At 37.2% G+C, this 14,997-nt stretch overlaps 2 protein-coding genes across 19 annotated transcripts in view; one reads left to right on the top strand and one right to left on the bottom strand.

The window, feature by feature from the left end:
- LOC112648106 (centrosomal protein of 76 kDa) overlaps nt 1-14,997 on the top strand; it is a 233,806-nt gene that overhangs the window by 214,417 nt on the left and 4,392 nt on the right. For 6 of the 15 annotated variants that reach the window (XM_049111871.1, XM_049111872.1, XM_049111874.1 and 3 more), the window contains 6 exons: nt 5,874-6,016; nt 8,301-8,474; nt 12,543-12,680; nt 13,261-13,331; nt 13,860-13,935; nt 14,032-14,168. In XM_049111871.1, the coding sequence (XP_048967828.1) occupies nt 5,874-6,016; nt 8,301-8,474; nt 12,543-12,680; nt 13,261-13,331; nt 13,860-13,935; nt 14,032-14,168 (739 nt within the window). Of the gene's footprint in view, nt 1-5,873; nt 6,017-8,300; nt 8,475-12,542; nt 12,681-13,260; nt 13,332-13,859; nt 13,936-14,031; nt 14,169-14,997 lie in introns of those variants that run through there. The other 9 variants (XM_049111878.1, XM_049111879.1, XM_025429574.3 and 6 more) reach the window with 4 other exon arrangements.
- The window catches only part of PRELID3A (PRELI domain containing 3A), a 50,023-nt gene continuing 40,899 nt past the window's right edge, over nt 5,874-14,997 (bottom strand). For all 4 annotated transcript variants that reach the window (XM_025429580.3, XM_025429583.3, XM_025429584.3 and 1 more), the window contains one exon: nt 5,874-6,539. In XM_025429580.3, the coding sequence (XP_025285365.1) occupies nt 6,432-6,539 (108 nt within the window). In that variant the 3' untranslated portion in view covers nt 5,874-6,431. The remainder of the gene's footprint in view (nt 6,540-14,997) is intronic.

Genomic DNA, 14,997 nt, shown 5'->3' with positions numbered 1-14,997 from the left:
TAAGAAGATAGAACAATTATTAACATTTATGCACCTAATGACAGACCATCGAAATATATAAAGCAAAAACTATCAGAAATGAAAGAGAAATAGGCAATTCTACAATAATAGAGACCTCAGTACCCTTCTCACAATAATGGATAAGAACAACAAGGCAGAGGTTAAGGAAATAGAGGACTTGGACAGTATGATAAACCAGCTAGATCTGAGAGAGACAGAACACTCCCCGCAACAACAATACATTTCTCCAGGGCACGTGGGATGTTTTTAAGGATATACCATATGTTATAGTTTAAGTCTTAATAGATTTTAAAGGATACTTATCATACAGAGTATCTTCCCTGGCCATGATAGGACAAAATTAGAAAACAATAACAAAAGGAAAACTAAAGAATTCACAAAACTGTGGAAATTAACACACTTTTTAAAAATTAGTGGATCAAAAAAGAAACCATCAGAGAGTTTAGAAAATACTTAAAAATGAATGAAAGTGAAAACACAATGTACCAAAACTATGGGACACAGTGGAAATAGTGCTAAGGTGAAATTTGTTACTGTAAACTCTTAACATTAAAAACAAGAAATTTCAGTGATTAGTTGGACAATAAATGTTCTGATTTTTAAAAAGAAAGGAAGGAGTGAATGAATGAACCAACAATGAAACTTTACAAATTAAGGAACTAGAAAAAGAAGAACAAACTAAACACAAAATTAACAGAAGGAAGGAAATAATAAAGATTAAACCAGAGAAAAACAAAGAGAAACAATGGAGAAAATCAATGAAACTAAAAATATCAACATAATTAATCAACCTTTTGGCTAGATGGACTAAGAAAAAAGACTCAAATTACTAAAATCAGAAATGAAGGGGGAAACATTACTGCTGATTCTATAGAAATAAAAAGAGGGGATCCCTGGGTGGCGCAGCGGTTTGGCGCCTGCCTTTGGCCCAGGGCGCGATCCTGGAGACCCGGGATCGAATCCCACGTCAGGCTCCAGGTGCATGGAGCCTGCTTCTCCCTCTGCCTATGTCTCTGCCTCTCTCTCTGCCTCTATAGGACTATCATAAATAAATTAAAAAATATTTAAAAAAAGAAATAAAAAGAGTTATGAGTATCATGAACAATTACCATCAAATTGGATAACCTTAGTAAGATGGACAAATTCCTAGAAATGCTGGACCTAGCAAGAGAAAATCTGACTAAACCAATAGCTAGTAAGGATATTGTCGTTTTCTTTTAAAGATTTGATTTATTTATTCATGAGAGACAGAGGAGCAGAGAGAGAGGCAGAGACACAGGCAGAGGGAAAAGCAGGATCCATGCTGAGGTCAATGGTGGGACTCGATCCCAGGACTCCAGGACCACGCCCTGAGCCAAAGGCAGACTCTCAACCACTGAGCCACCTAGGCATCCCAGTGGAAGGGATATTGAATTAGTATGCCCAAACTCTCTCTACAAAGAAAAGGCCTGACTCTGATGCCTTACTGGTAAATTCTTCCAAACATTTAAAACAACTACCAATCCTTCTCAGACATTTCCAAAAAAATTGAAGAGGAGAGAATACTTTCTAACCTGTTTTATGAGACCAGCAATATCCTGACACAAAAGACAAAGACACTACTAGGACAGAAAACTACAAACCAATACCCTTTACAAATACTGATCTTTTATTTTTTTTAATTATTTTTTATATTTATTTTATTTATTTATTCATGAGAGACAGAGAGAGAGGCAGAGACACGGGCAGAGGAGAAGCAGGCTCCATGCAGGGAGCCCGACGTGGGACTCAATCCCAGGACTCCAGGAACAGGCCCTGGGCTGAAGGCGGCGCTAAACCGCTGAGCCACCGGGCTGCCCCAAATACTGATTTTTTAAAAGATCTTTAACAAAATACTAGCAATCAGAATGCAGCAGTATATTTAAAGGATTGTATATCCTGACCAAGTGGGATTTTTTTCCTGACTTCAAGGATGGTTCAACATATAAAAATTGATTAGTATAATTTGCCACATAAATGGGGTAAAGAAAAACAACCCCAGGATTATTTCAATTGATGCTAAATTAGCATTTAACACAAAATTGAACACCTTTCATGATAAAAACTTCACAAACTAGGAATAGAAGGAAACTACCTCAACATAATAAAAGCCATATTGAAAAACCCTCCTCAAACATCATACTCCATGGTGAGTAAACACTGAAAGGATTTCCTCTAAGAAACAGGAACAAGGCAAGGATGCCTGCTTTCCTCATTTCTCTTCAATATAGTACTGCTAATGCTAGTAAGAGCAATTTGGCAAGAAAAAGAAGTAAGGGGCAGCCAGACTCGAAAAAAAAAAAAAAAAAGAGAGAGAAAATCATCTCTGATGATAGGATCTTATGTGTAAAGAAACCCTGAAATATTCCACACACACACACACACACACACACACACAAAACAAAAACAAAAACCTCTTAGAATAAATGAATTCAGTAAAGTAGCAAAATATAAAACCACAAAAAAATCAGTTGCATTTCTATACACAATCAGAAAATAAAATTACAAAAGCAATTCCATTTATAATAGTATCAAAAAGAATAAAATACTTAGGAATTAACCAAGGAAGTGAAAGTCTTGCTCACTAAAAACCACAAAACATTGCTGAAAGAAATTAAGACATAAATAAAGGGAAATACATCCTGTATTCATGGATTGGAAGACTTAATATTGTTAAAATGTTTACGCTGCCCAAAGTGACCTACAGATTCAATGTAATCCCTATCAAAATAACAATGACATTTTTGCAGAAATAGAAGACAATTCGTTCTAAAATTCATATGGAATCTCAGGGGACCCAAGTAGCCAAAACAATATTGAAAAAGAATAGAACTGGAGAATTCATGCTTCCTGATTTCAGAACTTATTAGAAGCTACAGTAATCAAAATACTCTGGTATTAGCATAGAGACAGATGTATCTCAATGAATGGAATAGAATAGAGAGCTCAGAATAAACCTTACCTATATGGTCAAAAGATTTTTGACAAGTGTGCCAAGACCATTCAATGGGCAAATAGTCTTTAAACAAATGATGCTGGGAAAACTGGATATCCACATGCAAAATAGTGAAGTTAAGGGCACTTGGGTGGCTCAGTCAGTTAAGCATCTATCTGCATTCAGCTTGGGTCAGGATCTCAGGGTCCTGAGATGGAACCCTGAGTCAACCCTCTGCTCAGCAGGGAATCGCTTCTCCCTCTGCCCATCGCCACTGCTCTTGCTTGCTCTCTCTTCCTCAAATAAGCAAAAATCTTTAAAGGAATTTTTTTTTTAATTTTAAGAATTAAAAAAAAAAAAAAAAAGAACAAAATTAGACTCCTACCTAACACCATATACAAAAAGTAACTCAAAATGGATTAAAGACCTAAATGTAAGACCTAAAATAATAAAATACTTAAAACATAGGACAAAAGTTTCATGACATTAGATTTGGGAATGACTTCTTGGATATGACACCAAAGGCATTGATTTTTAAAAGTGAACAAATTGGAGTTTATGAATATAATAACTTGTATTCATTGAAAGATATTATCAAGAGACTGAAAAGGCAACCTACAGAAGAGGAGAAAATATTTGCAAATTACATATATAATAAAGGATTAATATCAGAATATGTAGAGAAAATCCTGAAACTCAACAACAGAAAAGACGGCCTAATTAAAAAATGAGCAAAGGACTCAAATGGTCATTTCTCCAAGGAAGATATACCAATGACCAACAAGCACATGGAAAGGTTCTCTGCATCATTAATCATTAGGGAAATGCAAATCAAAATAACAGTGAGATACCACCTCCCACACCTTAAAGTGGCTACAATCAAAACAAAAACTAGAAGACAACAAATATTGGCAAGAACGTGGAGAAATTGGAACCCTGTGCACTTTTTGGAATGTAAAATGATACAGGTCGCTGTGGAAAACAGTATGGTGTAACTCCTCAGAAATTTAAAAATAAAATTACATGTGATCCAGCAATTTTAATTCTGGATTATATAAGGAAAAGAATTGAAAGCAGAAAAAAAAAGAATTGAAATCAGAGTTTCCAAGAGCTACACATCCATGTTCATAGCAGCAGTATTCATAATAGCTAAAATGTAGAAGCAACCCCAAGTGTCCATCAATGGATGAATGACTAAGCAAAATATAAAATATCCATACAGTGGAATATTACTTAGCCTTAAAAACGGGGAAATTTTGCAATAGGCTACAACACTGACGAACCTTTAGGACATTTTGCTAAGGGAAAACAACAGTTACACATAAAAGGCAAAAACTTAAAAAAAAAAACAAAAACTATGACTCTATTTACATGGGATTTTTAGAGTAGTCAAAGTCATAGAGACGGAAAGTAGAATGGTAGTTACTAGGGGCTATAGGTAGGGGAGAATGGGAAATTACTGTAATGGTTACAGAGTTTCAGTTTTACAAGATATGAAGAGTTATGGAATGGAAGATGGTAATGGTTGTACAACGATATAAATATCTAATACCACCAAACTGTACTAGTTAAAAATAAAGACACTAGGGGCATCTACACATGGCTCAGTAGTTTAAGTTATGGGGTTGAGCCCTGTGTTGGACTCTGTGCTCAGTGGGGAGTCTGCTTGAAGATTCTCTCCCTTTTCCCCTCCCCTTGCTTGTGTGCACTTTCTTGCTCTACAATAAATAAATCTTTAAAAAAATAAAGACATTAAATATATTTTATGTATGTTTTACTACAATGGGAAAAAAACTTTCTATGAGAAAAATACATATTAAGATATTAATAGAACATTGACTTGATTTCTTATACACACAGAATTTGTAGTGATTAAAGTTCTTTAGTGTTTTGATTTACTTAATCAGATTATATCAAGAATATTAGGAGCTGACCTTGGTTACTATCTATAATTGGTGTTTGGCCAGGCCCATTAAATATAATAGAGATCCAATTAAATCACATAATGGATTTCTGTATCTTTCTTGGTTGTGGAAATTGTATTATTTTTATTCTCACTAGATTTCTCTTGGTGAGACAGTCCAAATAGATGACTTTTAACTTTGTATTGACTTTCACTTTCTTCATCCACAACATTGCAGCAGGCTTACTTTGCAGAGAGAGTAGGAAGAAGTACCAAAAAAAAAAAAAAAAATTGGTGAGCAACAATTTATTTCTAATGTTCTCCTTATGTTTTCACAGTGTGAATCCAGAACCATTCAAACCCTAAAACATTCTCCTTTTAAACCCTGTCCCAAAATATTACTAGGCAGAAGAGAGCAGTGGTACAATATTAACATCAAAACTGGAATTTATTTTTCAAAATTTAAATAGAGCTTGATTTAAACCTAAGGAATAATGTTTTGATAAACATCAGGAGGGAAAAAATTTTATATTTCATCTTTAAAAGGGAGAAATAAAAGGACTGTACACTTGAGAATTTTGGTATGACATGGAAGTCTTTTTGGACACGCGGAATACATATTTTCACACATATTTTACATGCCTGAGACTGTAATTGCCAAATTCTGTGGAATATAACATGAGGGTGTGTATATATACAAAGCTGAGATGATAGTTGTGTTTTTATGTATGACTTTGAATAAATATTATGAAATATTCTTTCTTTTTTCCTCTCCATTTCTGTAGGAAAGTTTATCTTGCAAAGATTTTTCTGTAACAATCCTCATAGTATCCCCATAAGGACCGCCAATATTAAGCCTCTAATGAAATAAACATTTCATCTTTGAATGCTGTGTTGTCACAAATGACAAGGGGTTTTCTGTTAGAAATTGAAAAATCTTAAGATTTTTATTTTGTAAGAAAGTTCATTCCAGTTTGGTTAATTTCATTTCTGTAGAGCCTCCAAAATTCTTGCCCATATCATCAACACCCCAGCCAGAGAGACGACAGCCACCCCAGAGACGACATTCCATTGAAAAGGAAACACCCACTAATGTAAGACAGTTTCTGCCACCGTCCAAGCAGAGCTCCCGATCTCTTGTAAGTAGCTGGAAGCCTTGATAGTGACTTGAGGATCAGTTAGAGACGTGTTATCATTAGCTTTCTTGAGACGATGATTAGGAAGAAAAAAAACTTCCAAACTTGAAATAGCTTTATTTTGTTTTTAGTATCTAAAGAAAACCAGCTATCACAGTAACTTAAAATGACATTTGACCATTCTTTATTCATTTTAAAGTACTTTTTTTTCCAGAAGATTTGTCAGTGGTTGAAAATATGTGTTCTTATTAAAGGAATGCTTTCTTTTTTTCAAAGGGAATTAGTCCACTTAGAAATCATTAAAACTTATCAAAAAGTTAGAGTCTGACTACTGCACACTATTTTATCAAGGCAGAAGAAGTGTGAGGGGAGAATTTTGATCTGTTACAAACCATTGTCCATTGTTTTCAAGTGTATTTCATGATCTTGGAGCCAAAGCTGCTGTTTGCACTAGATGACGGTTTTGCTGTTTTCCCAAGATTTCCAGGTTGGTGTAGTGGCTTTTGATTCCCAGGACAGTAAGACCCTGCCAGGAAGAAGTAACAAATCCTCTAACCAAAGGACATCTGCAAAGATTCTTTTGTAGTCCCACTTGACTTCACAGATATTTTAAGGGGAGATGAAGACTTCAGTCAGTAATTCTACCAGCAAACTAATATCTAATGTTTACTCAGATATTCATGAATAAAAAGCCCTGGAATATGCTTACTCCATATTTTCGTTCATATTTTTAGGCTATCTTGAATCATCAACGGTTCAAATGAAGCAATTATAGATGTCCCTCCCTCAAAGTAGAGGAATTTAGTGTGGTTACTGTGAAGATACCAAGTCTGAACAGAGATTTATGGTGTTGAAATTTAATCTCTGTTCCCAAACAGTTCAATTAAAGAACCAATGATTTTATGTCAGTTCCTGGCAGAATTTCTCTAACTGCTAAATAATCACTGAAACATTGAGTAAATATAGCTTTACCAGTGGTTTACCAGTAGAAAAACAATTCTAACCAGACAGGTTCAAAGTTCAAAATCCAAAGACTTTTGTTAATGTGAAAAACTTACTGCTTTAGCAAAATAGAGTTATTGCCACAGCCTAAAAGTGTGTAAGAGACCACAGGTCCCCAGTAATTAGGAGATTCTTCTCTTCACCCAACTTTTCTCTTAGAAGCCAGCTTATCATCATTCAGCTCTGCACCTGGCCTTGTGATCATAGGACACCATTTTTAATGTTAAATTTAAAAACTGTCAATGTGGAGGAACTGTCAGATCAGGTAAAAGGAATTTCAGCTACTAAGAAAAAGTTCCAGCTAGAACAGAAATACCATAGAAGTAATAGAAGAAAGACTATCAGCCCACATCGTGGGCCCAGAGGTATATATCCTGACAACGGGGAACTCTTAGTGTGTGCTGGGTCAGGCTGTGAGTTATTTTTTGTGGAGAAAAGCAAGATAAAACCAATCTGCAACCTCAGAGAAGAGTCTCTATGAAAGGCAGTGGGAAAGCACTGCTTGATGTTCAGGTTCCTTGTGGAACCACGTTCCCTGGGAGCGCCCAGGGCACCAGCTGATACAAGGTAACATCTAGGTTACAGTAGTGACTATTCTTGCTAGTAGCTTATCTTGGAAAATTCATAAAGCCACACTCATCTTGGGGTAGTACCCTCTAGACTGTTAAGTATTGTTTTAAAGGTATGACAATTAATTTGAAACTTTAGCTATCTTTAAGAAAACAAGGAATCCTTTTGTATTTACAATCCCTCCACTGAAAATGGCAGAAATGTCTTCATTGGTATTCATTTTTTTATTTTTATTGTATCTCCCTCTCTTTCCTTAGAATGTTGAAATGTAATTTTTTTTCATCATTTGTTCCAATGATTAAGGATGATTGCCCATCTAAATGAAAGGCAACTTGTCTTTCAGTACCTTCCCCAGGGGCTGGGGGACAAGCACTGCTTGGTGGCATGTCCCATCCCCTCACCCCTGCCTTCACAGGCACAAGGGCATTTGCTCACAGGACAGCCAAGTTAGCAACATCTTAAGTCTCTGCTGTGTGAACTCCAAGATCCTCTAGGTATGGTTTCATGATGTTTACGGATTTATATGTATGGGAACAGACAGTGGTGTGGGCACACACGTGTGGGATCAACCATTAATGTCCTCAGTGGTGGTTTGGTTTCATTTTGTTTTTCTTTCATGCTGTGTAACCACTATTTGTAGGTCACTCATGTTCAGCATTATTTTCTCCTTTTCTTTTCCCCCTGCCATTTTCTTTTTCCCTTATCTATTGTTCAGGTTCCTAGGATAACCAGTGTTTGGCCAAGGACGCCTTTCCGACCACTTTTTTCTACCATACAAACAGCTTCTCTGCTCAGCTCTCATCCTTTTGAAGCAGCCATGTTTGGGGTAGCAGGGGCTATGTATTATCTATGTGAGAGAGCTTTTACCAGCAGGTGGAAATCCTCAAAGGTTGGCCTCTTTCTGCTGGTTCTGGGAATTATTTTACTCTCTATCTCTTTGACAGTGATACCGCAATCTCCTGTGCTCTGAACAATTAACAGCTTAGATGGGCACTTTGCTTCTGATCGTTGATTCCAGTCTTTTGTAGGATGCATAGATTACACCATGATCTCAGTTGAAAGGAAAATGACCTTGAAAGGACAACAAACTCAAAATGCAGCATCAGATTAGAGGGACCTGTGAGTGACCCAGTTGTATACCAGGAGGAATGCCATCTCCTCTCCATGTGCAAGGCACTCCCTGAGAGCCATGGGGTGCTGTCCTCCCAGGGTCTTCCCGCCATCAGGACAGCGCTTACTCCCTCCCTTGGCTGTCAGAGCAGCCTCCTGCCAGCCCACATAACCATGGGAACTCTGCCATCCATAGAACCATAGCCCTCCCCGTTTCTCACACACCCCACCATGAGCTCCAGGGGGCTGTGCTCCCCCCCCCCCCACAGCAGGTGCCCACCCTGTGCTCAGAATGTCTCTGTTCCCCAGCACCTTTCATAAAGCTGTGTTGTGTTGGTCAGGGTATTATGTGGTTTTTATGACAACTCACTTCTCTGTAGAAATTTTAAGCTTTTCTTTTATTGATGTGGTTATTTTAAATAATTACGCATTTCATTATTTTACAGAATATAGTTTTTAAAGAAAATACAATACTTGCCAAACCCCAGTGAAATAAAGAAGTTCTTGAACTATGCCCTATTTATTGAAAGCTTCCCCTGCCCCCAGAGTAGCATGCCTTGCAGACTAGCGTTTGCAGCTGCTCTGTTCCACCTCCTATAGCATTCTGTCTTTCCTAGGTCCTTTATTTACGAAACATATCCTTGACAAATGAACCAGCAGCTGGTTTCTTTATTATTCTTTATTATGCATCTTGGTTTGGAAAAGAGTCTGAATGTGATGAAGTATATCAAATTCCTTTCTCTTCTTTACTTGTCATGAAATAGAGGATAGATCTCTATTCTTTCTCCCGTTTTAGATCTGGCCCTTTGGCCAGTATGTGGTCAGGTGCAGGGATGGCATTTTAAGTCTTGTCACTGTTACTGCTGTTACTGAAGATCTATGGGCATTTTCATTTTTATTTTCAAACCTCCCCAGAGATCTCTGTATACTAAGGCTAAACTTGATGTAGGCAGAGTTCACTTTGAGTTTAAAAGTTAAACTTGAAAAAAAGAGAAGAGTAATTAAACTTAAAAGGTGCTGTTTTAATTTAAATCTACTTTGGGTTTATTAAAAACTCAAGGATATAATGCTGGTTTTGGATAATTTTCAAATACCTGCTACTTATATAAAGTCTTTGCTCCTTGAGAATACTATATAAAATATGCACATTCCCATTCTCTCTGTGGCTCAGTAACCAGAGTATACATTATGCTCTGAAATTTCTCTGCTCCCTAACTCTGACCCCTCTGAGGGCAAATGTAACCAGAATATTTTGAACAAAAACTCACTGATGCCAAGTGACATACATAAAAAATAAGTTCTAAAGGCTCATCTGTTCTATAGCATATTGTAATCTTTATTAAAAACTCTTTCAGATTTAGCTTCCCTTTTCTAAATTTAGGAGTCCGATTAAAGCACAGGGAAGCCAAGGGATTTTAGAGTCCATGTGTGGCTTTGACAGAGTTCAGGGAACGGGAGGAGTGACCAACCCCAGTATAAAGCTCTCACTCACTGTTAAAAGCACTGAGTGCTCCTCACATTTTGGAGCATTAGTATCTCAGCAATATCTGTTGAAGTTAAGGCTTAATTTGGCTTTGGGGATGTTGAATTAGTACTTTGGTCAATTGAAAAAATAATGAAAACTATCCTAGTAACTATTTATTATTTTCTTTCATGTTGCATTGAAGTTTTGTTGTCCTTGGGAAAGCACTAGAATTAAAACATTAGCATTTGACCCGATGGAAATTATTTTACTCAACAGTAATTTGCTTGAAAGTAAAAAAAAAGAACAAGAATACACACATACACCAATACAATTTCTTATTATGTCCTATGAAGTCCTGGATTTGCATATGGTTCAAAGCAGCAAGTTGAAAGTATGCTTGACTAAGTCCATTTGTGACTTAAGACTGAGAAGAGGGAAGTAGAACCTGTCAGGTCTATTGTGTGTGCTAGGATATCCCTGCAAATAAAAAGGATTCCCATCTACCGGAAACAAACGTTTACCAGCCCAGGCATCTTAGTTGTAAAGTTAGTTATTAAACTGGCACTATTTTGACATCTTCCCACCTTCACAGCAACAAATCTCAGGTAGTCAGTGTCTGGTTAGTTGCTAGATTCATACATTAGATTGTTCCAGCTCAGCAGTTTTGTCACATAGTTAGCTGTCAGAAAATGCACCATAGTCACACTCATCACTAATGAATAAAAAAGACCGTAGGAAAGCTGCTTATGAAATATGTCAAAAACTGAGAAAACTATCATTCAGATGTGTGCAGCCAACAATGCTTATCTCATGCACAATCTTAGTGGCCTAACCTTCACACAGGCAGTGCATTGTTCCCACTTGACACTAGGCTATTTTCTCAGGGTGGAGTAAACCAGAGTAGATACTGGACAAGCCAATATAATCCAGTTATCTTTGAAAGCTTTTCCCATTGAAAGACAAAATTATGTGATGGTGATTTTTTTTTAAATATTTTAAACATCTTAGAGCAAATGATATAATCTTCCTGAACAGAATACCTTCGCACCCTCCAAGAGACTATGCTCTTCCTCTTAAAAATTCAATTGCAGGATTTTTCTGCAAAACTTTTTTAAGCAAATTTAACCTTCTTTAAGTCAGCCTGGACAGAGATAATTTTGTATTGATTGTTAGTAAGAAACAGTTCTTCAAACTATTTTTTTTGAAATGCTAATGTTTATCAAGTTTGCAACCTAGATTTGTTTTTGTTTTTCTGATTGAAAGACAGAACTGAATGTTAAAAACTCCATAAACTGACTGCATTCATAGTCATGTGCTTTCTCATTTGGCTTGTTTGATTCCAGAATGCCTGTTAGCAATGCTATTGTGTGTGTGTGGGAGTGAATTATAATGTGTTTGTACTGAGAACATTAAGTTTCAGTGTCCCTACACCACAATGGCCCCTGTGAAGCCTGGCAGGGTGAGAATGCACAAGACCATTCTGTCTTTCTATTAGATCCACCAATCAAACGCAGAGCCGAATGGGAAGCAAATGGGGGTGAGGCTCTTTATTCAGTGGGATCAGTTACATCAACATCTTCCTTGGCTGTTTTTAGGGAAAACATTAACATAAGACAGCCAGCATAAATATTTATTGTGAAATTCTTAAGATTTTCTCCACGTCTTTGCAGTGCTGACTGTGCATTCAACAGTCATTTAAAAGTAATAACAGAAATCTTAGAGAACTGTGGGGTAGTCTGTAGAGGTTGCCTTTTGGCTGTAAACTGCACCAGTAGTTACATAGTCCAGTTCCACTCGTACCATTAGGATTTTTTAATGATATGCTGATGTAACTTACCACTAAATAATGCTTCTCAGTATAAATTACTAACCACCTTCTTTTGGCTATTCTGGGTACCACAGACCAGTTTTCTAAATAGTACCAGTGTCGCAGATTTGCTATTTATTTGCATATACTATACAATACAATAGGAAGTAATAATGTCTTTGTAAAATCATAAGGAGAAAACAGACTTCAATTTGGTTTAGAACAAGAAAATTTTCTTCAAGATTTCAATGCATAGATACATGGCTCTGCTTAACGGAATAGAAACTTGAGGCCAAATATGTACCCAAATGTGAGGAACTTTTCCTTTCCTGGAAATTTCAGTAAACCATAATGTTTGACATTATAGGTCCCCAGAAGTTTTCTGCCATCTGTTGTCTTAGTGTAATTAGAAATTATGTGGTCCCCAGAGTGAGCCAGCTCTGTTCCACAGTTCATTGGGAAACCTCCTTTCTTCTCTGAAGCTACTAACCAGGTGTCTGATCTGAAGGGAAACTGCACAGTGCCAGAAAAGGGGGGGTGGGAGTTTCTTATTCATGTGGAATTTTGAATTTCAGGAGGAATTTTGCTATCCAGTGGAATGCCTAGCTCTTACTGTGGAGGAAGTGATGCATATTCGTCAGGTCCTGGTGAAGGCAGAACTGGAAAAGTACCAACAGTATAAAGATGTCTACACCGCCTTGAAAAAAGGAAAGGTAGAGCTATTTCAAGTTGATTGATAAGTAGGGTTAGAAGAATGGTCAGTGCCAGGCTTGGTCTCCTGAGGGAGTGGTCTCCTGGCAGCCAGATGGTAGAGGGGATTTTAAGAGATAAGAAGCTTATTCTCTAATACACAGTTCCTGTTCTGCCTTGCTTACAAAAAAAAAAAAAAAGGTATTTTTGTTTCTCCCTGAGAAATCAAAAACTGTGGAAGATTTAAAACAACCATAATAAATAACGGCATGCCTGCATAAAACCATGTGTGCATTTTAAAGGCTTGTAAAGAATATGTATCTGAGAAAGAGACTGTCTCAGAATTTCTTCAGATTGATTCCATGATGCTAAGCCTCTGAGAGCTATGACCTATTGCTACCTTTTAAAAGTTTAATTATAAGTAAATAAATAGCCAAATTATAATTCTCACAGAGCCAAACTTGAAAACAGAGTTTCTGAATTCTCTTTTTCCTTTTGTCTGCTAAATTTCCCCAATCTATAAATGTAAAGCATATTTAGACACATAAATTATGAATTAACTACTGGCAATGCTTTTTTCTCTCTTTCAATTTGTCTTTCTAGCTCTGCTTTTGTTGCCGAACCAGAAGATTTTCCTTCTTCACCTGGTCTTATACCTGTCAGTTCTGTAAGAGGTAAGGTTTTTGTTTGTTTTTTGTTTTGTTTTGTTTTGTTTTGTTTTTTTGTAATTGATGACAGTAGTCAAATACCAATTACATTTATACTTTAATAATTTTTCTATACAAGGAACAGCATTAGAGATTACCTAGCCCACTATCACATTGTGCCATGCTCGTGGGTTAAATAATACTGATTTCTTCAAAAGAGCAGAGCAGTTATTTGGTATTAAACCTGGAAAATGTTTCTCTGCATGTATTTCCTTTATATGACTAAAATCATTCTAATAACCATATTTTCTGTTTAAACAGAAAAAAATTAGATGTGATTGTCTTAGTCTTATGATCCCTCGATAGACAAATAAGAAAATCCCAGACAGATAGATGTAAGTTGATCCTTTTACAGGAAATACTGTAAGAGTTAAGTTTTACGGGTTGTCTTCTTGGTGATCCACAGTTGTATCAATTTGGTGGAAAAACCAGAGTTTTTGCAGTTTATTATAGAAATTCACAACCACTCAGTCACTGGCTTCTCTGACTTTCCAGTCACATCTATGGTACCATGCTGAGTAACACTTCTGATTTTGTATACAGGCCGGTGTGTTCACAGTGTTGCAAAAAGGTAAGCTAAGCTTGGTAAAATTATAACTGATGTTCATTTTAAGGAGTCTACCTCTTTAACAGTACTGCTCATTCTTGGTTTTATTTGGGATAATAGATGCGGCTGCCCTCCAAACCATACTCCACTCTTCCCATCTTTTCATTGGGACCTTCTGCCTTGCAAAGAGGGGAAAGTTGTATGAGGGCAGAAAAGCCCACCACTGGCCACCATCGGCCACTCCGGAGCATTGCCAGGTGAGCAAAGGGCCTGGGACCTCAGAGCATCCTCTGTAAAAGAAATTTCTCCTTTTGAGGACTGCTGACGAGGTGGGGTTTTGACTCCAGGTGGTTTGGGTTGGCCCGGTGGCTGTGTGTGGCTGGGTGCTTGGTTTTAATGTAGTTTTGACTTGCATGCAAGTCTCCAAAACTTCCCAGAGGTAACTTGTCAAGGGGTAATGGCTGGTTACTTGAAGCATACTTGAATGTCGTCATTTCTTTTCTACTTTAGAAATAATTACTTTTATGGGTCCTTTAAAAGTCATCTTTAAAATTGACCTTGTTTTCAGTGGAGTTGAAAACTTGCATGTAACAGTCTAATCTTTCTTTCCTTCTTTAATTTTAGAAAGCAAATTGTGTAGTTCCGGGTTTCCAATGGTCTGCAATAACTTTAGCTTATCTTCCTCTTGGAAATAGGACAGAAATAAAGCTTTATGCCAAAAGCTTTATGGCAATTTAAAAAAAAAATTGCCTGAATATCAGTCCCTTTGCATTTAATGCAGAGTAAAGTTAGTATTGATCTTCAAGAAAGAACAGAAGAGATTCAGGCCAGCTTGCCTCTCTCTCTCACACACACACACACACACATACACACACACACACGGGGCCAAAAAATGGAGTTTTATACACCAGCTGCCCCCTGTCAAGGAGGGACACTGGTACTGCTGCTTGAGTGTTGGGTGGTGGGATTCCTGCACACCACAGCTGTGGGCAGTGAGGCAGGGAAGCCAGGACCCCAACAGGTGACTGCTGCCGCCCGCCCCCCGACCACCACCACCACCCGGGCTGTCCACTCTGCCCAGAGACC

This window comes from Canis lupus, chromosome 7 (genome assembly GCF_003254725.2).
Source record: "Canis lupus dingo isolate Sandy chromosome 7, ASM325472v2, whole genome shotgun sequence".
Lineage (NCBI taxonomy): Eukaryota > Metazoa > Chordata > Mammalia > Carnivora > Canidae > Canis > Canis lupus.
The sequence above is the reverse complement of the archived record's forward strand: the minus strand, read 5'-3'. Positions and strand labels throughout refer to the sequence as shown.